The sequence below is a fragment of the Poecilia reticulata genome, chromosome 10 (genome assembly GCF_904066995.2).
Source record: "Poecilia reticulata chromosome 10, P_reticulata-male-v2, whole genome shotgun sequence".
Lineage (NCBI taxonomy): Eukaryota > Metazoa > Chordata > Actinopteri > Cyprinodontiformes > Poeciliidae > Poecilia > Poecilia reticulata.
Window position 1 is genome coordinate 8,942,426 of NC_088839.1, and position 27,359 is coordinate 8,969,784.

The following is a 27,359-nucleotide window of genomic DNA, read 5'->3' on the forward strand; positions in this document are numbered from 1 at the left end:
TGAAGGAAAGAGGAGACCAGCTGCACAGGCAGGCTGCGAAATGAGATGCAGGTGATCGGTTTGTGTGATCGGCAACAAGAGATAACAAGAGTGATTGCCGATCACCGATCACACACTTTTTCACGGAAATCGGGCGATTATGATCGGTGGCCGATCGATCGGCACACCTCTAATAAATATGTGTATATATATACAACTCTGGAAAAAATTAAGAGACCACCTAAGTGATCAGTTTCTCTGAATTGACCTTTTATAGGTATATTAATAATTAACATTTTTCTTTTATTTTATGAACTACTGACATGTCTTTGAAATTTCAAGCAAAAATTTAGTATTTATGTGTAGAAAATGAGAATTTGTCACAATAACGAAAAACACGCGGTGCTTTTAGACCTCAAATAAGCCAAAAAACGAGTCAATATTCATTTAGAAACAACAACACTAATGTTTTAACTCAGGAAGACTTCAGAAACCAACATTTGGTGGAATAACCAGGAGGTTTTCAATCGGGATCATTTATGTCATCCAAATATAATATGAAAAACTTGAAAAAAACCACATTAATTATTCCATCCATCCATCCATTTTCTAACACCCTTGTCCCTTAGTGGGGTCGGGAGGGTTGCTGGTGCCTATCTCCAGCTAGCGTACTGGGCGAGAGGCGGGGTCACCCTGGACAGGTCGCCAGTCTGTCGCAGGGCAACACAGAGACACACAGGACACACAACCATGCACACACACACTCACACCTAGGGGCAATTTGGTGACCAATCTAAATTGTGTTTTAAAAAAACAATTATTGAAACCACCAGAAAGGTTCAAACACATCATTAAAAATACAATTAACATGACAACCATACCCATGACAAGTATATGTAAACTTCTGAATGATGATGTATTCTGCCAGAACAAAATATAACAAAAAAAAAAACAAAAACAAAGATAACAAAAAAGAAAACAAGCATCACAATGAAGCTAAGTTTCAGCCTGGAAAAACTTCCATTGGGCCACACAACAAGCGCACACCTGAGGTAAGTCATTCACTCTGCCCTTCCATATCCCCGGGCCCACTGGGCGATAATGACACACTGACGTATTATTACAGCATCTAAATGATCCCAGCAGTTGCTGATTATGGCCAATGGCAATTCAGTGCTAAAATACCACGTGTGACTGACAAGTGAATGTAGACAGATGGACTGTTTCACCTGCACAACTGACCGCGGAGAGCCACCCAGGCCATAAATAAAGCCAAACATATTAGCTAGGTAGAGCCTGGAGGGTTCAGCCGCTGCTGCAGTCCGGTCGTAAGTGAGGCCGAACAACACGGCGTTTCAGTCTCCGCCTGCTCATTGTGGTTTACTGTTCACTTTCATCACCTTGCTTCTGACAAACGCTTAGCTATGTGAATGTGTGACTCTGAGAGAGAGAGAAAGAGAGAGCGAGCTCACACACACACGTGGACTTGTGCGAACCCGGGGAGTCTACCGGCGGCGGGTAGGCGCATGCAGGCGTGCGTGCAATGAGGCAACTTGGCGAAAAGATAAGGCCTGGCAGTTAATCACATTGTGCACGTATGCAAATATGGAGCGGATAAATCAGAGCGGTTTTTGCAGATGAGAAATTCTCACACCCACCCACGGGCGCGCATATATACCCACAACTTTTTTGTTTCTTTTTCTTATTTTTGTGAAGACCGAGAGGTCGCCTGTGGGCACGGAGGAAATAAACCTGCTCGCTCAGTCTGGGAGCGAAACAATGCCGTGCACCGCACACGGGCTCCGTGTGCCGACAGAATGCCTGATTCGACACCTTCACTTGAAAAAACCCCCAACAAAAAACAAAAAAATAAATAAACATATAAATAATCCGGAGCAAGAGGTTTGTGCTGCTGCAATCAATCACTCACTGATTGTGCAGTAGCTATTTGTCTGTGATCTACGACGTGCAGTTTTATTCCCTGTTTCGCTGTAATAGATGTTTGGTGTCCGATCATTTTTACTTTCACCTAATCAAACACTTATTCCCAATAAACGGAAAACAACACAAGTATGTACAGTACTTCTGCCACGAGGAACACAAACGTGTAAGCAGAAATAATTCATGCGTCCTGCAATTAATTATTCATTTAAGCCCCACAGAACAGACAGTGCATTTGTAATTAGGTCTGATTCAGACACTGTGGCTCATCTAATTACCAGGCAGTATAAGTTTGTTAACATATTAACCCCCATTAATTAATTATTGATAGCAGTTTTTCTTTCCTTTTTTTGTCTTCTATAGTTTCTTTCTACACATGTATTGCAAGGCAAGAAGGAAACAAGATTTCTGTAACAGTTGCATGCTAATTTCTAAGCGAATAGACTCTTTTTCCTTTTTTAGAAAATATGTGATTTGGCAGTAATTGCCATGTTTGATAGCGAAGAAAGATCCAAAGCAATCACAGAGGCGGCAGACAAACTCAATTATAGAACCTAGTGAAAAGCATGGGGCTGGAAAGCTCTGTGAAAGGCTGAGAGGGTTTGGATCACTGCAGAGCGTCTGCAGATTAGGTTGCACTGTTTAGAACATCAAACAAACGCACGGAGGTCTATCAAAAAAGGATTTTTTTTCCCCCCCGTTAACCAAACCTCATCACAATAACAAACCAGTGAGGTGCTCTAGTGGGGGGGAGGGGAGGAAGAGTAAATGGAATCAAATGGGAAGGAACAATTTCAAGGCTGAAAAATGAGAATACAAGAGGGGGAAAAATCCAACTGGATTTGTAATTAGGTGATGCTTCCACTCCTCCTACAGTTTCCAAAAGACATCCCAAATATGAGGAAGCTCCCATACGTTTGTCGCTAATTTCTGGGTTTGGATCATGTCACCGTGTTTTTTAAAACGAGAATAAAAAAAAAAAGGAAAACACACAGTTGAGGTGCAGTGACTGAAACTTGTGCCCTAGCTTTACTGCCTCTGCTCCCACTCTCCCACAGGGAATATAAGTGTGGCTGTACTGAGGCAGCCACTGCCCTTATCCTGATTTATCTTTCGTGTTTAAAATACATAAAAAACAATAGAGATACACTGGACCAGGGAAATTTTAAGCTTGATTTTTTTCCTAAGAGGTGACTGGAAAAAGTTGAGGTCTTTCTAATTGTTGAATGCACAGTAATCATGACCAGTTGGCGCTAAACCCTATTCTGCAGATGCTAGTTGAAGATGATCCGAGTTAGCCATTTTCCCAATCAGGCAAGTATTCAGAGCTATATCCAAAAAAATATTAAAGGAAAAAAAAAAATTCCTGTGGTATACCGAGGCTGCAAGAGAGCGAGAGAGAGCAAGACTGTTAGCAGATTAAGGCTGGATTAGGAAATATTGGCTGCTTTGTAATGCTAGCTAATTGCTAACAGATGACTTTTTCTGTTATAGGTAGTTGAAGATCTAAACTTTTAAAACATTTTTTAAGGAAGCCTTCCCACAGTCCAGCAAAGCTGTTGTGTTTTGTCATCTTGAGCGTTACACCTCGGACATGGAATATGGAAGATTCAGAAATTATGACACCCTTTTATAAATCTTAGAGTTAAGCTCTACTTTGTACTACTTTGAGGTCTACTTTGATAACCAGCTATCTACAATATCTACTATGTAGCTACAGCTACACTGTAGCTATACAGTAGCTAGCTGTACTACTATATAGCTAGCTACTAGTAGTAGGACTAGTAGTAGTGCTACTACAAGTACTAATCATTACTACTAGTGATTAATAGAAGCACTACTAGTGCAGTAATCACTAGCATTAATTACTACTATAATGTCAACTCCATAAAACTTAACTTTGATTCAGTATAGTACCAAACATCTGTTTAACAGCGATTACGTTTTCATGCTTCTAGTAAAAAAACTAAAATATATTTATAGTTCATCAAAAGAAATATAAAAAAAATCCTACAGTATAGGCAGGCTAAATCTTTGACCCGTCAGATGAAAAGCTTGGGTCTTGAACATGTGACCAAATAGTTTAGAAAACACTAAAGTGAAAGCAGTGCTATTACGTAAAACATTTTACATTCTCATTTGGTCTAGTTGTTTTAATTGGGAGTAAGCTTGTGGTCCTAGTAACTCAAAATGGTAAACATATTTATACTTATATCATCTTACAGTTTTTAATATTAGTTGTTAAAAAATTGTGACAAAAACCACAGAAAATATTGATATTCTATCACCAGCAGTGCTTTCAGTCAAACTACTGAAGTCAAAGCATTTCTCAGATTACCAGTTCCTTTTACCTATGTAACCCATACAAATGTTTGTGTGTTCAGGCATTAGACTCTTGTAAATACAGTTTATTTCTCTACGAGCAGCAAAGCCTCCCTCCTCCTGTCAGTCTGCCAGGCTTCCACAGGAAGTTGACAAGCCAAGCTGACAGCAGTGGCCATCCCAACCAGTTAAAGGAACACGCGTGTCACATTTACCATGATCACACCGACGCTGTCAGCCTGACATGCCTTTAACAAGGCGCCCATAACTAACTGTCTGTCCCTTCACAGCGGGAGGCAGAGTAGGTCTAGAGACCTGCTTGCTGTCAATCAACAACGGGCATGTGCCAGAACACGGACTTGCACAAATGTCGCACTTTGGACGCACAGACTCAGCCCCTGGCCTGGAGCCTGCATCTGTTATTGACTCTGGGCTTCATTACACACACAGTCAGCTTCAGTAATCTCTCTGAAGCCTCTCAACACACTAAGACTACAAACAAAGCAGCCCTCAGTCTGTGCACTGTTCTGCCCAACATGCCAGTTTAATTGCACATATTTAAAATGTGCCTCTACAAAAGCAGAGAAAATGCTTTGCGGTTTTTAAGCAGGCTATGGCTGTTTTATCTTAAAACACAATCCTTAAAATTATTCCCTTCAGTTTAAATGACAAGCGAAGATATGCTAAAATAGCATGAGCAGATTTACTGCTGCCCCTAAAAAGACTATTAACTCTTACATCCATGTCATGTTTCAAACTGTTTTAAACCCTAATTAGCATCGCAGCTGCCTTTGAGCGTCTCAGTCATTCAGCTTATTAAAAGGAAACAAGCATGATGCTGGATTGTTTGGTATCGTTAAGAGCACAACACTGAACATTGATCAGAGGAAGCAAAGCTGGCAGCTGTTTGAGAAGATCGGAAGGAAGACGTCGAAAGCTAAAGGCTACAAGTCTACGTCCACGCAGCTTCACATTCCTGCAAAAAGTTTCTAACAATATTAAGAAGTGTTTGATTCTTAATATCAATATGATACATGATCTGGACCAAATAAAACCTAGCTTTCTCCCGGTGACTGATGGGGGAAGTTTGGGTTTTGTAATGTGGCTGCTTTCCTGCATCTGGCATGGTGAGCCTTGAATATATGTCGTACACAATGGACTCTCCAGACTATCTGGGCGTTCTGCAGGGAAACATACAGGCCAGCGTCAGAAAGCTGACCATCAGCTGTCGGCCATTGCTTATACGTGAGAGAAATCAACAAAAATATGTAGTTCAAGGAACTAAATGATTGTTGAGTGAAAGAAACCTCAAAATGGTCCTTTATAAGCCCAGGTCTTTGCTGTCACAAAGGAAAATATGTTGTTGAACAGGATAATTATACTGTACAAATGTGATATTTTCATCCAGATGTTTTCAATAGTATACGCTTATGCTGAATTGACAGTAAGACTCAAAAGTACAAGATACCAGGTTGATTTGGGATACATGCAAAGAGAACTGAATGGCTAAAAATACGGACAGCTCGTTGTTGCAATTCCTATGGAAACCATAAGTTTACATGTCAGATAAAATAATTTTATCTCTACAGCACATTTTCAGCAACAAGGCGGTTCAAAGTGCTTTACATGAATTAGAAGGAAGTACAACAAAACAACAAACCAAAAGAACGACTAGAAAATTAAAGGTAAAAGTATAAAACTACATATTGGATCCTCATGTTTAAAAAGAATAAGAAATCCATCATTTCTAAACTAGAAAGAGTTTCTCTGGATTCTTGATCTGATAAATTAGATGTTGGTTCTCCATGTTTGATTCTATAAACTAGATGGTATTTCCTACGTTTGTTCTAGATTTGTAAACTAACAGGAGTTTCTCTACGTCTTGCTCCGATATTAAAAGTTTAAAGCTAAATGCTGAACTCAGGTAGTGAGTAGTTTCTCTAGATAAACTAATAGGAGTTTATCTGCATTCCAAGTTTGATCTAATTCCTGTTCTGGGTTGAGTGAAGCTAAATTTATAGACATGTCACATGAAATTAGGTCTAGGATTTACATACCCTGTTCAGCCTCATTTGCTTTAGTTCCACACCATTGGGGGTCAGGAAATTTTAACAGATGTCTTATTGTACCCTGAGTCAAAACATGTTGAGCACAATTAAGGTGGGGAACCTTAAATCCATGACGCCTCTGGCAGCCGTCCAGCTGGTCAATTAGGAAGGTCACAGGATGGGACTGATTTTTCCCACTCTGCTTAAGGTCCTATCAGGATGTGCAGACTGATAATGATTTCACCCACAACACACAGCAGCATCAGTGTCTCTTTATGTCTTAGACCAAACATGAAGTACTTGACCTGTAAATTATCCTTCATTATGCATGCACTAAAAGCACACTACCACCACCATCTGGATGAAACTGACATGTTTATGCAAGATAAAGGTCACATTTATACAATGAAACAATCATGCTTATTGCTTCGTTGTATATATAACAATATACAGTTATAAATATGAGATCATTGCTAACAAAAGGAATAAAATTGAGCAGAAGTTTGTTGGAGGAGCAGAAATGAGTCAGTTTATTCACCTGGACTCCTTTTTATTTTACACTCGCACTTCAGATGGTGGCCACCTGAGACCCAGAGGACCTCGCTGCTTATGCTGGTATCCTCACAGCCCACTTTCTGATGGGCTTCCCACCACGTCTCCTTCCCCCCGCAGTGAGAGGAGATGAAGCGTCTGGGCCCATCCTCCCCGTGCCAGTCACTCCACTCTCCCACTGATTACATTTCTGCGGTTCGAATCGTCCTTTCAGTGGCGGTCTATGTGCAGAGAAAATGGCCTCACTCTGGAGGAAAAGGCCAATAATGAGGGTCTCTCAGTCGGGAGGCGCAGAGGGGCTTCTAATGTTTTATGTGCTGAAAACAACTGTATGCTTAAAGAGCTTAAGAGAGGACCAATCGGACTCTTTGCATCTGAAAGTGTTTGTGTCACGCTTGTTTTCAGTGCAGACACAATCTTTCCAAATCTCCATTACGTATTTTCAGTCATAAAATCCATTTGAAAAAACAAGCAAATATGATAATTAGATCAACTTATTACAGCGTCAAAGGGCGAATAATTATGAAATGGGTGTTGCTGTGCTAACATCATATTCTAATCTGATATCCCAAACCCCAGAAAGATTGTTTGTTTAACTACTTGAGTTAATGAAACATGAAATAATGATTATGCTGCTCCAACAAAACTGATATAATGGACACCTAAATGTGTAATATTAATTATCCTTTAAATTTAATGGATTGTGATATGCATACGCATTGCCTTGCAGAAACCTTGAAGCAGCAGGTGGAAGACGTTGCCATAAATAAGTCATAATAACTGCAGGATCCTCGCAGAACAAGGTGAAGAGAACGACTGGCAACTAAAATTAAGCCTTTAAATCAGGTCAGAGCCTCACAACTTCAGCACTTCCATCTTTTACACTCGGTCCTCTTTCTGGAGCAGATCTGGAGAACAGGAGGAAAATGTTTGCCATTATTACTTCTTTTGACAATACCTCTTAAATAGAGATCAGCAACCTGAAATTTAATTTTCCACGAGGACAGCATCTTTGTAAAAGCTGCACTTTTGTCGGTACGACCGTTTAGAGGAGGATGTGTTCTTTGGTCCAACGTGTGTTTTTTGAAGAAAAACGGGGAACAAGAGGTGGAAAGGAAGCAGCTATCAGCTGGTTCAGAAAACTGATTTGCATTTGTTCTGCGATCCGTAGATATCTCCGAATCAAAAGCGAGGACTTCAATTCTTTCATCCGAAACTCCTTTATACTCAGCCAGACTTCTCAAAGATGGCCTCTCATCAGTCTATCTGTTTTGCCAAAGTATATATCAAAAGCTCTTAAAGTTGCAGAAGACCCCAGGTATTTTAACCAATAAAGCATCCTCTTTACTAGTTTTAAAAGAGAAATACATTTTTGTACATTTTTCCACACATAAAGATCAATCGGTGAATGTTAGCAGCAGCCTTCTCGGCTGTTAGGATGACAAACTCATCCCTACATTGTGTTTCTCACCAATGATCAAATAATTTTAACAAAAAGATCAAGGGAATAAAATTGCACTGCAAAAACACAAACTCTTACCAAGCATTTTGGATGAAGCTCCCAGTGCAAATATCTTGAAATAAGAGAACTCCAACTTACAAGTAACTTTTCAGCAAGATACAGGAGGTTGTTTTAAGCTAATAATTCCTTGATACTGATTTTAAAAAAGTATTAGTTTCACTCATAAGACTAAAATCGACCTTTAACTGTTTTTTTTCTATTTTTCATTCTTTCTGTTAATATGAGCAAAAAGTTAAAACTATATGTTAAATTTAATAAAAGTATTTTAAATACGAAAGTGAAATTACTTTGTCAGTGGGACTTGCACTTTTTCATCAATATTAAGGAAATACTGACTTAAAACAAGTTCCTATATCTTGCTGAAAAGTTAATTGTAAGTTAGTTTTGTCTTATTTTAAGTGAACTTAGACATTAGCGTTAGAAACTTGACAAAAACACTCTATGAGATGTTGTGTTTTTGCAGTGAAAGTAGTGCACAACGTGGTGCTCAAGCAGGACGAGAACTTTCCAAAAGGCATCATCATGCTTTTCCTTTCTTATCATCATGCATGTTGGCATAATCGGTTACTGACTTTACCAGAAAATAACATGTTGCTTCTGTTATGTCGTCACCATCTCGTCCCATCAACAAACTTTAAAGATCAATTTACCATCTGATGTTGAAAGTTCAACACTGTCTTAGTGTTTTACCATAATTATAGGTTGGTTCTTCTTTATCACAGACAGAGCCTCTGCATAGCATAGCCAGAGCTTCACTAGTTCAAATGTTTGTGAATCACTCTTCACTAAATACGTGCAGCCAGGGTTTTTGTTCCCACAATACCTTTGTACCAAACAGACACCAGGTAAAGAAATCAGTAACACAACAACACAGACTTATTTTAAGTGCAGCGTGAGAGGAGCTGATATTTTATCCATTTCAATAATTTATCTCTCAGTATGCACAATGATGATAAAAAGGAATTGATATCCTTCAAGAGAAATCATTCTTAACTTGTTCTTTTCGTTTTCTCTTCAAAGTAGACTGTGTACAAACAAATGTAACAACATTCAGAATCTGCCAGATTCATTTAAGCTACCTGAAGAACAAACACAATCTGCAAATGTTTTAGCCAAGACGAGCTGCAGGTTTCCAAAAAAAAAAATCATCTGCGATGTATCAGAGCAAGTCCAGATGTACCTGTGCTGTGTTTAAATTTTTTTTGCTATTTATTAGAGTTTGTGGATTTTTCCCCCCAGCAGCTGTATTTTCTAAAAATCATTTTGGGAGAAACCGACTCCCCGGTAGAACTTCACGGTGTGGCTGCTCAGTGATGCATGTCTGTCTCACAAACCACCGCCGCTCCTCTAATTATCATGGATGCTGCAGTGAGAAAACAAGCTGCAGCAGAAATAGCATGACCCAATGGCGTCTTTCTCTCTCTCTCTCTCTCTGCTTTGTATTACCATAAAAGTATGCTGCTGTTTGCCTTGCTGTGTGATTAATTCATGTGTGTATCATTAATGCAGGAATGTCCAGGGGCAAAGACAAAAGCTTGGTCAATGTGAAACAAAACAGAGACGCAGGCTGTTAAAAACTACACACAGACGAGAACGTGCACACATGAGCTGAATATTGGAGCCAAAAAAACAAAGTGTGGCTTATCTGGTGCCCTTGTTTTGTAAAGCGCTGCTCTGTTTAAGCCAGCAGACATTGTGTTAGTTGACCCTCAGAGAGGGAAGGCAGCCACAGGGTGAGTTTAATATGCAGATGAGGTGTGGGACTGCATCATGCTACAGGATTTAAACATGAAACAGATTTATCTGACTCTCTTTATCCATTTCATCATCTCTCTTTTTCTTCATTTTTCCCTTTATAATGTAGTAAATCATGTAATTTTTTTTATCACTACAATTTTTGGTTCTACTCGCTTTCTGACACATTCCTTCACTTCTTCCATTCTCCATCAGTAATCTGTTCTCCTCCCTTCTCCATTTTGTCAGATGCAACAATCTGTAGAAAATGCTCTGGGAGCCAGAGGGAGAATGAGAATGGGACGGTTGTTTCAAAGTTAAAACAGAGAGCAGCTGCCATGAAAGAATCAATCCTGAGAGATCTGATCACCTCTCCCTAGCAGCGGCTGAATACAGTTTGGGAAGCAGCAGATTTCTGGAAAAGTAATTGCAACTCTGCCTCCAAAGAATACTAAAGTTGCTGAGTCATGCAGGGGTTTGCAGTGTTTTTATGTCCATCGGTTGTACCTTGTTTTAGATGTCCTCTGTGCTAAGACGAGAAATTTTGAGTTGTTTGAATCACCTCCGGACATTTGTGAACTTCAGTGTGTGTAGTATATGGGAGAATATAAAATTAGCCACATACTGCTTTCAATTCTCTTTGGTGTACTAATGCCAGAAGTGCAAATAAAATTAAATTGCAAAGCTATTCTCCTGTATGATACTTCTGAAACCATATTTGATTGTTGTTGATTTTTTCCCCCACCCTAACCCACAATTCACAAATGCCTGGCTCATGTCAAATGCTACACTATGCAAGGCATGCACACAAACAAGGCTAAATTATTTAAGTTGGAAAGTTTTTAACAATGCAAAACTGATGCAGTAAAGGTGGTAGGTCACCAGAGAATGATGAGTAGTAACAGAGCCGACTGGATGTTATGCAGACCATTGGATCCACAAAGACTGACAATACTAGAATACAGAAACTGCTATCAATCTATCAACGCTTCCATTGTTAATGCCCACTGAGTTTTGTCATTAACATATTTCACTGGTAGTTCTACTTTTCTTTTTAACAGCACTACCCGCTTTCAGCTGCATTTTCAAAAATAATAAGCCAGTTTGTGTGAAATTGGGGGCTCGTCCGGTATTTGAATCCATGACATGTTGCAGTGTCCAGACCATGAACTGAAAATCTGCTTGATAAAAGGACCAAAAACACTCCAAGTAACACATGATGGATTATAATTTCTGTTAAAAGCCATTTCATGGTATTATTAAGTTCATTATTCAGATACACATATTTTTGAGAAAGAGAAAATGTTTTGGATGCAACATGTTGATATTGCAACATTACTAGGTTAGTTAGTTTAAACTTGTTGTTTGACCCAGTCAAATTTTTTCATGAAGTATTAAATCGAATAAATTATCAATTGTGTGTTACATCATTACCTCAGAACTAAAGGTAAAAATATATCAGAAATCATTAAAATGTGTTAATCGACTCGAACAAAACCATTTTAAGGATGGCTGTAATACTGTATGTCACAGTATAGTTTGATAAAGACTTCACTGTGAATATTTATAACATAACATTGTTAATTGCTAAGATTTGACTTGTGGTGGATGAAATGTCCCTTTAAAGATTCAGAAAGGTCAAACAGTTTCATCAATATACTCAACCCCTATTCCAAAAGGTTCAGGTATGACAATATTTAAATAAACTATATCAAGAATTTCACCCAAATTCAACAGTAAATCATGTTTCTTAATGGTTAGTCTCAACAATTCATTAAATCCCCTCCACCCGCCCAGTACAAATTTCCATCAATGAACACATTTGCATCAGGTGTGCTTGAGATGGAAGAACCTTAAAAACTTGGATTAGATTTCCTAGTATATATAACAAATATAACAAAAGTATTGTCCAAAAAGTTCAAAGAAGCAAATAGATGTAAAACGACAGCTTTGGCCCTGATGGGTCTTAGTAATCCAGTGGCAGCATAGTTGAGCAAGGTTAGGAGCAGGTCATTAAAAGAGAGCTCTAACAAGTCCCCAAGACTTTGCAACTGCAGTAGTCATCAAAAATGACATGATGGATTTAATTCAAAGAAACAAAGTTAAACCTGGTCGAGCCATTTAAACTGTTCTAGCTTGATTTGTTTATTGCAAACAGTGGCTAGTTTCTTTATTTCTATTGATCTGAGTAAGGACTTTCTGATCAATACGGGGATGCCTGATTTATCCACATAAAACTTTGATATCCTCCTACGCTTACCGCCACTTTTCATCTCTGTAAATGAAACCAGCAGCCAGAGTGTGGAGGTATTCATACACCTAAGCTGCTTATACGACGTCAACCACCAGGCACCGTATGGAGTCTAGCTTGCCTGGTTCAACTGTGGCAGCAGAGCGGAGATGTTGCAAGAGATGTGAAACCTATTTACCCCCTGACTGTGATTTTTTTTTAAAACTTCTTCCTTTTTCAAACATATAGGCTGTTTAATATGCTACAAACCGTAACCGGTTAAAACCTCACAGCTTCATTCGGCAACGTCATCTCAACACCGACAATGAGCCTTGCAGCCAACGGCTGAGGACAAGACAAACGTGTCTATCTGTGCGGGGAAGACAGAGACGGAAAGAGAGATTGAAAGAAAGCAGAAGAGAGGAGAAAAGAGAGGAAGTAGGGACAGGCTGGCAGGGCAAAAGGGAGAAATGTGGTGGCAGTATGTCAGGTCCTGATAAGGGCATTAGCCTGCCCCCTGTGGGTCAGAGGAAGAGTGTGTACAGTCTCACACACACGCACACGCACATAAAAGCACATTCCTCTCTCTGTGGATGTCAGCTTTTGGGTGTCTGGGACGAGTCAATACGCAGCAGATAAAACCTGCACAGGGCAACCACCAACAACTAATCCCTCCAACACCAAACTCACTTGAATTCATCTGTCCAAACACATGAAACAGACACAAAAATATTAATGAACAAATGTATTCTGAAAAAAAAAAAAAAAAAAAAGGAAAAAAGAGGGACATGCTGTGAACAGAAAGAGTCTATAGATGAGAGCCAAGGCTGGAGGGTTGGGGGGTTCCTCTGAGACTGCAACCTCTTTCATGTCAGACATGGGATCCATCCTAAATGGAGCAAGGCCTTTTATTTACTAAGCTAATTGAGTGCAGAACATCGCACAGAGCCAACTCTAAACAATGCCCCAGATCTCGTATTCATAAGTGGTGTTTGAAGGACACGAGATAATCCCTGCCGTTTACATAACAGGGAGAATACAGACAAAGAGTTAGCAACATATAAAACGACATGGCGTGGATTACCGTTAAGGCACGGCTTGTTTGATGTAGCTTGTAAGTGTAAGTACGTAGACGAGGGGTCGCGGGGGGCGATCCGGTTGGTAGGATGGGCGGAAACGAGGCGGGGTGAAAATCCGGCTTGAATGAGAGAAAAATAAAAGGACGTTCCAACTCGGGGCGATAGGAGTTCACAAGAGGACTCGAGACAAGATCAGTGGAAGGAGAAATCACAGAACAACTTCAAAAAAGAATCAGACGGGTTTTTCTCTGTGAAGCCTACCACTCATTACCATTGGTAAGAGGGTGCGAGGAGGAGGTGGAGGGCGAGCTGTGGGAGACAGATGACAGGGAAACAGGGGGCTACAGGCAGAAGCCTCCAGAGCTTTTCTAAGCACTGGTTACTCTGAGTACAACAGCCACAGCAGAGTCTGTCCACCGCAGCGACGAGGCGAGTATGAAACACCTTTTCAGGAGTGAACAGGAGGAGTGTCGGGACAGAGTTTTCTATTAGAGAACGGCACAGATACAGGATGTTCAACGGTGCTGAGGTTTGCGCTCTGAGAATAATACTTCTGCAACCGTGTGTCAAATTAAAGCAGATATTAGCTTCTACCTACTTCGCCTGTCGTCTTTGTGTTTCTTTTCTAAGCTTGAATAAACCAGATGGATTCACTAACTATTTTCTTATCCTGACTATTTTATGCCATCATGGCTTCTGTCTCGATTTGGCCTTAAACTTTTGACAAAGCTATTTTTAAAAATGCTACTGTAGGACATTATGCCACAAAAAACAGCAGCATACGAAGAAGAAGCAATATTGTCAGAACATGGTGTGACGTCCGAATTGGCACATTTTGAACTTAACAATTAGCTGTTTGTATAACCAAAATCAAAACACAAATGCAATTGTCATTTTTAAATAAAAAATATAGAAATCTAAAATACATGCCTACTGATTACATTTTGTTTCAAAGGGTGTTATCTGAAAAAAAGTAAATAAGGTATCGTCTAATAACAATCACACACCAATTATGGGAAGGCATGGCATTAGAAGGAACTGTGTTGCATTAATAGATGGCGTTTAAGATATAAAGTATACAGAAAAACAATGATTACTCCAGACACTAATTAACAATGCCGCATGTAAACAACCTAAGGTTTGTGTACAACGAACGTCAGCAGGAGTATAAGAGTTCATTTCCATCAAACCGTCACAGTAGGGTACATGCAATCAGATAAGAAATATATTAGCCACAAGTAATTGCTACTCTCATTCAGAAGAGGAAACACATGATATGTCAATGTTTTCTATTACGTATCACGACAGGAAAAAAAAGCACGACATCATCTAAAGCTCTTCTCGTCACTCCAGCACTCGCTGTTTGTAATATAGAAAAAAAAAGTCCTGTTTTCTGGCAAACAACATTAGCACTGAAGGAAGATTCACAGAATCAGTCGTACTTTATAACGTCTGGTAGAGTTTTATAAGCTGTTAAACAGGCCACCAGATGCTAAAAGAATAGTCTCATGTTTAATAGGTAATTTCACTTTTAGTTTTATTTGCGTTGTTTTTATGTTCTGAGCTGTAAACTGCATGTTTTGTCTGCATTGTTTCAGCTCATGCTTTTTAATTAGATCAGACTAATGGAGCAGTCATTTGTTCTCTTTGCATTTTCACTTGGGGAAGAGTTATTAATTTTGATATATATATTTTTTCCTTCCATAAAGTTTAGGACAAAATAGTGTTTTGTAGTTCGACTATGTGGATTGTGATGATGCTAAACAGCTAATTCTGCTGTGGACTTTTGCTTATTGTCATTTACTGGACAGAAGATAAACGTTAAAAAACAACAAAAGAAACTTATGAGAGTCCTTAACATTTACAGTAAACCCAAAGTTATTTCTTGCAAAGATTTTTATTTTTATATATCAAGTGGAAAAACATAGTGATAGTCGTAATGCTCCACTGATGAAAGTAAATCTGTTGCGCTTCACACAATAATTCTGCCTAAGTGCCACACAGACAATAAGTGAGGAACAACTAACAACAACAAAAAATGACATACTAAGGAAATATTGGCAATTTGTTTTCAGTTAACTCCAAATTATTTGTGAAAAATTTGCCTATTTGCAGAGTATTTCTGAAATATTCAAGAAAAGCTGTATTACCTGAACAGATCCTAATCTTAACCGACTTGCTGCAGCCAATCAAGGAGCCCAATTTATTTTCTTTGGCGCTAATTGGATGTACATCCAAGGACGCAAAAGGTAAGACAGTTTCCCCAGAACATCATGACAATGGAGTCACTGAGTATCTTTGTGACTAACACAATTCTGAAATTATCATTATTTTGTATATTTTTCAAAGCATATTAAGGTATATTTGGTGTTTGAAGTATTACAATATTCAGTTTTAAGAGTTGCAGAGGGTTTTCTCAAGCACTGGCTCCATTATGTGAAGATGCATGTTTGTATCAGGTCGTAATATGGGGAAAAACTTGTAGAGTGTCTATTTCTTGTAACATTTAATATGAATCTAACAATACTTAAAATGAAAAGCAACAGCGCAGCCACTTTGAACTCCAGACATATGAGTACATGCAATTTATCCAGTCATGAGTTCCCGAGGCGGTATCAAACACCAGCTTTAAAATGCTTACCCAACAAGATTTAGGTTGAAAAAAAAAAAAAAAAAAAGAGACGCCAAAAACCCTCTGACCCAGCTAAACTGGAATTTTTTTTTTTACCTGTGTCGCTTTTCTAAATGCTTTGCATGTATATGACTTATCCCTTTGGTTAAGCAGACAGATCAGAGCAAGTCAAACAGAGATGTAGAAGGGAAACACAAAGGACAGAATGCTGGAGTCGACTACAGTCAGGCAATTAAAAAGGTTGGGACAATTAGCCAGATGATATTGACACTCGGGGCTTAATGTCTGAAATATGTGCAATAATTTAAGGAGATCATCCAGTGCACTGAGTGGAAGGAATCAGAGCTGAATCTACAAACTTATTCACACAGGAAAGTATTTTAATGGCAGACGTTTAATAATTTCAACATAGTTACTACAAGTGCTTTTTCTTCTTCTTCTGTAAGCCCAAAGAAGCCATGCTTGATCTATTAGTAGGGCTATAATTATCAGGATTACACTTTCCTCGCTAAAAGACCGTGCTAAAGATGAACATGCTCTCACGAGCAATTCTCTGCAATGCTGCAGATTCCTCTGGATTAAAGGGGGGGAAAGTCCATTTGGACTGTAAAATTTGCAAAATCTCCTCAGCCTCACTGGCGAAGAAAAGTAGGTAACAGCTTCAGTTTTGTATAAAATCTTATTTCTTTAGTTTTTTTTAGAAGGTTTTGGATGAGCTAAGGCCACGATTTTCTGCTTTTTGGTCATAACTGTTTCAATTATGAAGTGGGAAATTACTTGAGCCCCCTCTGATAAAGCTTTTAGACCCCAACCACCAAAATAAAAAGGCATAAAAGCAGCAGATAAAGACGATTAAAGGTTTTTCTGGTCCAGGTTGTTCCAGTTAAGCACAGATAGAATCAAACTACACCAAGGTTGTGGAGAGTTAAAACTGGCAAAACCCATCAGACTATACCCTCTGTTTAATGACACAACATAATATATTTCATTGGCTGTGCAGAGAAAATAAAGCAGTACTGACCCTCCCACACCTATTGCTGAACATGACTGATCAGCTGGGTAAAGGGAGATTCCTATACTTTTCCTTAATTTACCAGAAAACAAATCTGACTCTGTTGAGATGTTACTGGTTGCAGAAACAGAGATTTATGAAATGAAAGCTGAATGAGGCATTAAAGTTGGTTTAAAATTACAGCTGGGAAAAGCTAAAAACACCATCTTTACCATGCAGGCTAGCAGATATTTTTGTAAATTTAGCTCGACTCTATGTACAAAATTAAGATAAAAAGGTATGCCATTATTAAAGCTGTAAAAAAAAAACTTGCATAGTTTTAGAAGCAGCAGGAGTATTTTTTATATCCTAATAGAAAGAATAGTCTGATTATGTCACATTTTTTGTGTAAATATCTCAGTCCTGTGAAACTGTGGTATTTTTACTCACAACACCATGAGAATCTTTTCTCAGCCAATTCCTAGCAGCAATATTTCCAGATCCATTATACATTTTTCATACGTTAGTGTGAAACAGTTATAACTTCAGACCTCTCACGACTGAATCATGCCAATTATGAATGATGCTGCTAAATCTCCCACTGGCATAAAAGAAATCAACTGTTAATTGAACCTCTTCTCCAAAGCATGTGAATATTCCAGCAGGACAAACTTCCATTTCCCTTTAATGTTCGGCAGCACAGTCTTCAATTGGAAACATAAACCATTTGAACTTTTGCATGTTAGCATCTGCTGAGAACTTTTCCCAAGTAAAGCAAAAATAACAGATAATGATAATTTGATTTTACTTTTTAGAAAAATGGGAATAAGCAGAGATATTCTTCTTTTCCAACAATGTAAAACAAATGCAATTCTGGGATTTCTTGTGTGTTGTCTGATGTTTGTTGGGTTTTCCTATATATTATAAAGCAGCATCTCTAAAAGAACATTTAATCAGTCAAACAAACTTTAAATGTATCGCAGTGGGCATTTTCTTCCCAGGTTTGCTGTATCATAGTAGCTTGTGATAAGTGACCATCAGAAACTTTGAAAATATCAGATAGTCCATAAGCTTTTCCATGACAGTCCTTGTTTCTGGCCAACCATGGCCGAAAGTCAATGTCATTGCCATCTGTGGTTAAGGTGAAAGGCAGACTACAATCAGGACATTAAAAAGACAGACAGAGACATAAAACAATGTTTTAGTTTGTCTAGAGTGGCATTGTTCGTTCGCTCCAGACAAAAGACTGGCGGTCAACGGTTTTACCTTTAGCCTTTTTTTTCCTGATCAGGGCATGTAGGAGTCTAGCTAAGTGATCAGGCCTGGGCACAAAGGACCTGCACTGACACATGAACTCTGATATTTGTCTCACCTCCTTTACATTCTTGGGGTCAGGCCAGGTGTCTTGGTCACTGAACTTTCCCATGTCAACCTGAATATCTCTAGCCAAGACCACACGGTCCAGGAATTTGACCTCTGACCTCAGAAGTAAGCACTGCAATGGCTTCAACTTCAGCCCATGTCGCTTGAGTCACTTGAACACGGCTTCCGCCTTGGAGCAGTGGCTTTCAAAGACCTGGGAGAAATAGTAATATAATTTAAATAAACATGGAAGGTGTCAAAACTTAGATTCTCCAGAACCAACCCTGTTAGCTGCTGAAAGGTAGATGGGGTGTTACACAACCCGAACTGCATCCTGGTACTAAGAGATGCCAAATGGGGTTGTCTTTTCCTGGTCCTTTTCATTCATTGCTACCTGGAAATAGCCTGCGGTTAAATCAAATAGCTGTGCATCCTCGAGAGTGGATAGCCACCTGGTTTAACCTCCGATAATTACAACAGAAACAAACACTCTCTTCCTTCTTCACAACCGTCACAGCATCGAAGTGCTAAAGGTTGGAACTTTCCTCTAGCTAACAAGTTCATGCGCATGCCTCATGAACTCCTGAAGGACCTGTGGAGGAACGCTGTGGTGCTTGATGAGGCCTGCGTCCCCAGTGGACGCAGGCCTCATCAAGGCCTGCGTCCAATCATTTCAAACTGATCACTTTTTATCCACTTTGATTCCGTTCTTAGTGTCCAATTTTATTTATATTTGTAGCTGGAACAGGATCATTTATTCTGATGTTTTATTTTATAATGGCCAACAGTGGTTGTGTATCCATAATGTTCCTCATGCCAAGACAACTTATCTCTGTGGACCGTCAGCAGGTGACAGAGTTGCCTGTACTGAGACTCTAGGAGATCGTAAGTGTTTGCTTGGACTGGGACTGGCAGCTCAAATCGTTCCACTAACTGTGAAGCCTCAGAGCTCAACTGCATGACATGATCGGCCTAGCCTCGTTTTCTTCTACCTGTACCACTTCCTTTGGCCACACATCCTGTGGCCTACTCATAACTGCCACTCTGGTCCGTGGCGTTGGTTTAACAGCTCTCCCACTAGTGTTTATGACCATAACTAGAATGTTGCTGCCTGTGGTTTAAGACGGATGCAGGTTACCGTAAGCCTCTTGGGTAGAACCACCATGAGTGAAGCCTCTATGAGTACTTGACATTCTACCTGGGACAGAACCATTCAACGGCCCTCCACCACCGTCTCAATTGGTTCTCTGATCTGCCACCTTCAAGAACCCTCTCTTCCCATTTGGACCCTAGTTTGTGCTCTGAACCTAGCGATAAGTCTCCGGATATCAGCCTCTTCTTCCTCGTAAGTGTCCATCTGTAAACAACAGCTCTTGAGAATGCAAAGAGAGGCTTAAGATCCTCAATGATATTCATCCCCCACAATCCCTGGAATCCTTCTAGACTTTTGTAGGTGAAGGTTTGTGTCTGTCAACACAAAATTGCACATGTTGTCCACTGGCTTGTGTTTCCAGAAGTGAGAGGCTGTGATGGCTGCTACGTTGGAGTCTGTGTTTATTCAGACTCTGAATAGCTTCCACAGCCAAATCTTGAATGATCTTATCCACAAAGTTAGGCATAATACATCCACAAGCTGAAATTATTACAGAGCCTCTCACTTTTTATTCTTCATGCGTTTCTTACATGCGCCGTCTTCTCTCATCTCCTCATTCCTGTGACAGCTACATATGGTAACGTTTTTGCACATACAACTGGCCAGCCTCAAACTACATGCCCCTTTACAATTGTACATGTTAATGAATCTTTTCAGTTTTAGCTGCTTTATTTTAATCAGCTAACTGTTACCTATTGAAACATTTCTAAAGTGGATTAATTTAAGATTTTAGATAGAAATCTGATGGATCGCACCAGAAAACAGAAAGTACCTCGACATTGGGTTTTTTTTTTTTGTTGTTTTTTGGTGGCATAACGATACTAAACATATGGCCAAACCTAAACAGAAAGACTCACCAGACACAAAATTTACTTTATTTCCCTTCGGCCATCTGTCTCAGAATTAAATCCTACAGAGAAACCCCTGGTGATGCAGAGAGATTGTACAAAGATGAATGGTGAAAGATCCCTCTCTCTTTGCACTCAAAAAGAAAAATGCTGCCAAATAAGGAAAGCGAGGATTGTGCAAAACATTGACAGCAGCAGTACTAAATATTCTCCCCCCCCAGTGATTTTGTGGAAAAACAATTATTTTGTGACACAAAAATTTTTTTCCCTACTGAAGAAGTGTACTCAACTTAAAAGTTAGCTTTTTTTCCAAAATGTTTGGTATGAGATGATATCCATCCATCCATTTTCTTACACCCTTGTCCCTCAGTGGGGTCGGGAGGGGTGCTGGTGCCTGTCTCCAGCTAGCGTACCGGGCAAGAGGCGGGGTCACCCTGGACAGGCGCCAGTCTGTCGCAGGGCAACACAGAGACACACAGGACAAACAACCACGCACACACACACACACACACTCACACCTAGGGAGAATTTGGAGAGGCCAATTAACCTGACAGTCATGTTTTTGGACTGTGGGAGGAAACCGGAGAACCCGGAGAAAACCCACGCATGCACAGGGAGCACATGCAAACTCCATGCAGAAAGACCGGGCCGGGAATCGAACCCAGAGCCTTCTTGCTGCGAGGCAACAGCTCTACCAACTGCGCCACTGTGCAGCCCTGAGATGATATAACTGCAACAAAATCTTCCCCTATTTTAGGCTTTTTATACAGTTTAAGTAGATATTTTATTGCACCCCCCCCCAAAAAAAAATAAACCCAGACCAACTACCAGTGTATAAATCTTTCCCTGGTGTTAATTGGGTGTGTTTTAATAAAGAACGATAATGATAAATCATTCTCCTAATACTTACTGATGTGCCAAAGAGAGGAAAAAGCACAAATCAAATTTCCACTTTCAAACACATCCGCAAAATTTAACTCCTTCTCGAACACAGACGGGGCCTCGCTTCATCACGGGCGCATTCAGAAACCACAGATACATCAGGAGCAATTTCACGATCAATATCCAACCCGACGACATCAAGGCGCACCCGGAGCCACAGCCGCACGCTGCCCAGAACCATAAGATCCGACGCGAGTCGTCTTTTTACACCTGATCATCGTAACGCCGACATGACACGAAAACAGTGGAAAACGAGGTCTAATTAGACTGAATGTGAACACACCTGTGTGTGGACAGCTAGGAGGGGAAACAGAGAAAGACACGATGCTGCTGTGAGCAGTGATGACTAACAAAACAAAACGAGGACACACTGCCATGCCTAAATAATGTTCTCCTGGCATATTATTTCCATAATTCCTGTAATTTGTGCTTTGTGGAAGAGCAGAAACACGGCATAACCCCCTTACTTTAGTGTTTAGCGGGTCGTGAGCGTAACACAGCAGTCCTTCTTTTGGGATAAAACCACTGAGATGTTGCAGAAAGGAAAAACACAGGTGCAGCCGGCGTTGGTGATGGCCTTATTCTATTGAAGTGTTACCGACTGACAGTAAATTAAAATGAAAAATCCAAAAGAACTGGAAGTGGAACACCTGAATGGACTGCAGCCGCCGTTATTAGTTTTATTATTCACACCTGTGCCTTTCATGCTGTATTGTAGCAAAGCATCAGTGCAACCTACTTTTTTTTTTTGGCAAAAGCAAAATCATATCACTGTTAATTTCGACGTCGGTCACAGCAGGAAAATTAAATAATTACCTTTAAAGGTAACTTTGTCTATCTGTAATAATCAGTGGAATTAGATGAATAGGAAGTGGGGGGAAAATTGAGTTGCTTGGTTAAATCAATTTCTGTTTTTAAAATGCTGATAGCAGAGTAGAGAAAAGGGCAAAAACAGCATGAACCCATCAATCTCTTCCAGCTAGCTGCGCACGTGATGGGGTGTTTTTGTGGTAGCGCGCAGTCGGAACCTTGAACCAATTAAGCATTATTTTAATGCCCCTGGACAGCTCACTTTTTTTTCTCCGTCTCTGTATTATTCCTCTGGCAGCTCAATTACTGCTTTACAAGTTCAACGAGTTGCAAATCTTGGGAGTGGATTGGCAAATTCGGCCAAAATATTAACTTGAAAATCAACCCCGGCTGGAAGTTTGGGGGAGCGTTTGCCATCTAGGCAACATTTGCGCATCAGCAATCGCATGTGAACGATAAATGCTTTAATTTAAACATCGAATTCAATCAGAATTAGGTTTGTATTCTGAAACAGAGCATTGGTTCTGTGTGGATGGTGTTCACTAATTAATGTTTTGCACGTAAATCAAAAATAAAGGAATGGGTGTTGTTGTAAACAGTATTCCTCTCACAAAGCTTAACCAGTCATGCCTTTGTGCTGTGCCACTGTATTCAGAACATAAAAAAGAACACAGAAAAGGCGGTGCATTGTTGTTCCCTGATTAGCTGGGTTATGCAGCCCAGTGTGTGTAAGATCTAGCACAGTAAAATAGATGTGCTGCGTTTTGATGACTTTATGCAGAATGTCAGGCGATTTTAAAGGCTCCAAAAATGCCACGTAGAACCATTTATCAATGAACCTGCAGTGCTTTGCAAAAGTATTAACACCCTGCGGGGTTTTTCAACCTTTTCTTATATGGGAATCACGGGAAAATTATCTGAAATTCATGTGACGGGCCAAGGCAAAGGGTAACACTTTATTTGAAGGGGTGTGCATAAGACTGACATGACACAGTTATAAAAACGACATAACATCTGTTATAAACATGAAGGAGTCTTTATGACTGTTGTCATGAAGTGTCATTCGGTAAATAATGACACATTAATGCAAAGTTGGCACTTTTAATTGATATTTAATGCAAGTTAAAAGTGTAATTATTTACTGAACGATACTTCATGACATCAGTCAGACATTTCTGAAGACTCCTTCATGTTCATAGCAGGTGTTATGTCATGTTTATGATACTATCATGTCAGTCTTATGCACACTCCTTCAAATAAAGTGTTACCATGTAAAGTAGTGCAGAATTTTACAGTAAAAGAAAATGATGAAATATATTTATCTTTTTTACATACAGAAGACTGAAAAACATGGTGTGTGCATTTACATTCATAGTCAATACTTTGTCAAACTACTTTTTGACGCAGTTAATTTTGAATGTCTTTTCATCAAAACAATTCTTTATAGATTTTGGCTGCATTTTGCATGTTTGTTGCCCTGCTGGAGATTCTGCTGCAAGTTAAAACTTTCATTGATTTCTTCCAGGATTACTTTGCATTTAGGTTACTGTTACGACTGGCTCAATGTCATAACAAAAACGGGAGACCATGCAGGGGTTAAAGTGTAGAAAAATGAATATTTATTAACAAAAACAACAATGGATTGTGGATATCAGTATCAGTGGTGTAATGCAAATGCTTGGATGTGTTGTATGAGTGCATATGGAAGTGTTGAAGTGCAAAAACAAAGACAAACGCAAATGTGCAAAAAGGAGGGGAGCTGAGGCCTGGCAACAAAACACCACAAGCGTCAAGTGGCAGAGTGGATGCTGAAGGCGACCCAGAAGATGGAGACAGCCAGGTTTAAGTACTCTGCACTCCCAATCAACCTGATCAGCATCACCTGTAAAGGTGAGGAGCACAAGGACAGACAAAACAACACCTGCAGCCCAGCCCTTAAGACCCAGGACCGTAACAGTTACCATCAGCTCTAATAAGCTCTCCTGCCCAACTTTAGAAAAGCATCTTTGCTACATGATGCTACCACTACCGTGTTTCAGAGTAAGGAGGGTTATTTGTGGACTTTGTGTGAAATTTAATGTTGGGTTTTGTCGTCTTTAAAAATGGCGATGTAAGAATATTGCAGCCAATAACTCGGAGGACACAGGCTTATGTGAAAAAAGGAGGGTGCATTTCAAACAAGCCCTTATTACAAATGCGTGCACCAATTTGTGAGGAATCTAATTGTAAAGAAAAATCTGCATAGTGTTTACTTATAGGCGTATAGACAGCACGCACACACACTGTTTCCAGCAAATGGCTTTGTTGCTTTTTAAAATTTTGAAGGCAAGAAGAAGAAGAAGAAAGAGTTTCAAATGAGACAGAGCAGGGATGGTTTCCATGCGACCCATTTTACATCTTCAGATTCCTCGGATTGATATGGCTAATCATGCACTCAGGCAGCAGCTTGGATTCGATATAAACATTCACACAAATCACACAGAGGTGACACTGAAGCACAGTATTGAAAACAAAGGGTGTTCAGCTCAAACAAATGTAAGCACCAAGCACTTCCTCGCCAATATAAAAGCCACAATAACCCACAGAACGTCATGATTCAACAGGGATTCATAAAACTCGTATCTAAACACTGTCACACATATTGTCTTGAGTCTGTGCGATCAACTTGGACTGATGTATGAGGGAATAAAAACTATGTGCGCAGCCGTACCGAGGCTACGGAAACGATCCGGATCAGATAACTGCCCGGAGCGCACCTTGATCACGACTTTTCAATATCTGAGCCTCAAAGCAACTCAGAAAAGGTTATAAACATTCATTTTTATGAGACCATTCCAGCACATTATAACTGTTCTGTATTGATGTTACACTTAGCACAAAAAGGAGAGACAAGGAGGGAGTAAAGTATTCGCAGACTGCTCAAAAGGAGTTGTCACAGGACATCCGCTGAATTAGCAAACGCTTCGCCCTTCTGCTAGGGGTACACCGATGTTACCAAACGCTAATCTTTGATCACAAATCTACGAGAGAGTCCTGAACGGACGTTAAACAGAAACTGAGACTCTTGGCACCGGTGTGGAGAAACTGGGAGCGGACTGAGGGAGCGATTGCTCAGGCCGCGCTGAGCGTATCATCCTTACCTCGAGGGTTGTTGAGCGCCGCTTCAGTGGCCTTCCTGCCCTCCCCGCAGTGGCTCTGGTCGAACGGCAGGCATTGCTCTCCCGTCCCCGCCACAACTTCAAGGTTGCGTGCCGGATCCTTGGGCTGCCCCAGGTTCCTCACTCTGTACACCCTGCGGCTGCTGGTGTCAGACACGTATAGGACCTCACCGACTGGGTCCATGGCCAGATAATACTTGTGTGCGGGGCTGGTACTTGAGAAAGGAGACAAAGTAAGATGAGAGTGAGGTGAAAGTGGAAACTTGATGTTCTTTTCTCTTTTGCAGAAACACAAAATGAGTATTTAGGACGGGAACCGGCTCGGATTTGTACAACAGAGTCTCTGTTATGATTACACAAGAATACGAGTTGAAGAAAAGTTACTTGGATGTAATCAGGTTATCTCAGTAAATAGCATTAATATAAGACTCTGCCTGCGCTGAAGTAAGATTAATGTCCTCTCATTTACATAGTGCAGATGGCCACAGTCTCAACAGCCCAACTGTGAGCAGTGCTTCTAGGATTGTGCTGTGAGTAAAGATCATTATTTTCTAATAAAAAATTCAGTAATCTACATACGTCTGATTTATGGTGATGTGAAAAAAAGAGTTTCTATAACTATCCATATAGTCATGGGAAAAACAGAGTACACCCACCATGATTTAGGAGCTTATAGAACCACTTTTAGTTACGATACCACAAAGCACTTTGTTTAATGTTGTTTCCTATATGAGAGACTTCTTTACAATGCAGCGTTGAGATTTGCAGACATTTGTTCTGGCAACTCTTTTACAGTTCTGCCTCTACGTTTTCAGCAGCCCAAACTGTGGACTTTGTACTTTGCCCTGATTCTTGATCTTTTCTTCAGTTGGCTGCTGTTTTGGTCACTGTCCAGTGATTGAATAAGTTTGGGGAAATGTAAGGTAATGAGTAAGGTAAGGTAATTTTATTTATATAGCACACTTTCAGCAACAAGGCAATTCAAAGTGCTTTACATGAATTAGAAGGAAATACAACAAAACAGCAAACCAAAGGAAAGAGCAAAAGAAGAAAACAGAAAACAAAAAAGTAAAAATCCATGTTTAAGGAGACGTTCTCTGGATTCTTGTTCTGATAATGTTCTTTTTTAAAAAAGGTTTTGTTGGCCCTAGTGGCCTTTATTTGAAAGTAGCCTGACAGGAAAGTGGGTAAGGAGAGAAGGGGGAAGACCTGCAGCAAATGTCGCCAGGCCGAGAATCGAACCTGCAACCACCGCCACGAGGACTAAGGCCTCAATACATGGGTCGTGCTTTGCCCCTGGGCCAAAACAGCACTCCATTGTTCTGATAATGTTGATCTAAGGTAATGAGGTAATGAGTAGTTTCTCTAGATAAGCTAGTAGGAGTTTCTCTAGAGTCTAAGCTTTAGCCTTTAGACCAGGGGTGAGCAACACCAGTCTTCAAGGGCCGGAGTCCTGCAACTCTGAGATGCCTCCCTAATATAACACACTTCAACCAAACAGCTGAATTACCTCCTCAATGCAGTCAAGATCTCCAGAGTCCTACTAATGACCTCATTATTTGACTCAGGTGTATTGATGCAGAGACTCAGGTGAAAGCTGCAGAACACTGGCCCTCGAGGACTGGAGTTGCCCACCCCCGCTTTACACCAGACAGTCTAACTTTGGCTTTAAGAAAACTTTGGTATCCACAGGAATTCATTGGTAAACTCAATGACAGCAACGTGTCAAAGTCCTCTGGCTGTGAAACAAGCACAAAGCATTACATCTCTGCCACTGTGGGTGTTGCTGCTAGCGTGCTATGTTTGGTTTTCTCTACATCTCTACTTTATGTTCCAAGGACAATTTGCAGAAAGTCTTGTGCTTCATTCAGTCATACAGCCATTTTGTTTTTGGAGAGAACCTTACAGCCTTCAGAGCAAACAGCACATGTTCAGTGTTTTTTCATTGTACTGTTCAAGATTTAACATTGTGATGGCTGACGAGTCTGAGATAAAGCTCCTGGCTTTTAAGGGCATTGTTTTAACCCACCTTTATGCTTCAGAGCAACAACCTTCT

General features: G+C 40.1%; 1 protein-coding gene across 3 annotated transcripts in view; it reads right to left on the reverse strand.

Annotated features, from left to right (window-relative positions):
* The window catches only part of tenm1 (teneurin transmembrane protein 1), a 300,581-nt gene that overhangs the window by 46,225 nt on the left and 226,997 nt on the right, over positions 1-27,359 (reverse strand). For all 3 annotated transcript variants that reach the window (XM_081611713.1, XM_081611715.1, XM_081611714.1), the window contains one exon: positions 25,286-25,518. In XM_081611713.1, coding sequence (XP_081467839.1) covers positions 25,286-25,518 — 233 coding nt within the window. The remainder of the gene's footprint in view (positions 1-25,285; positions 25,519-27,359) is intronic.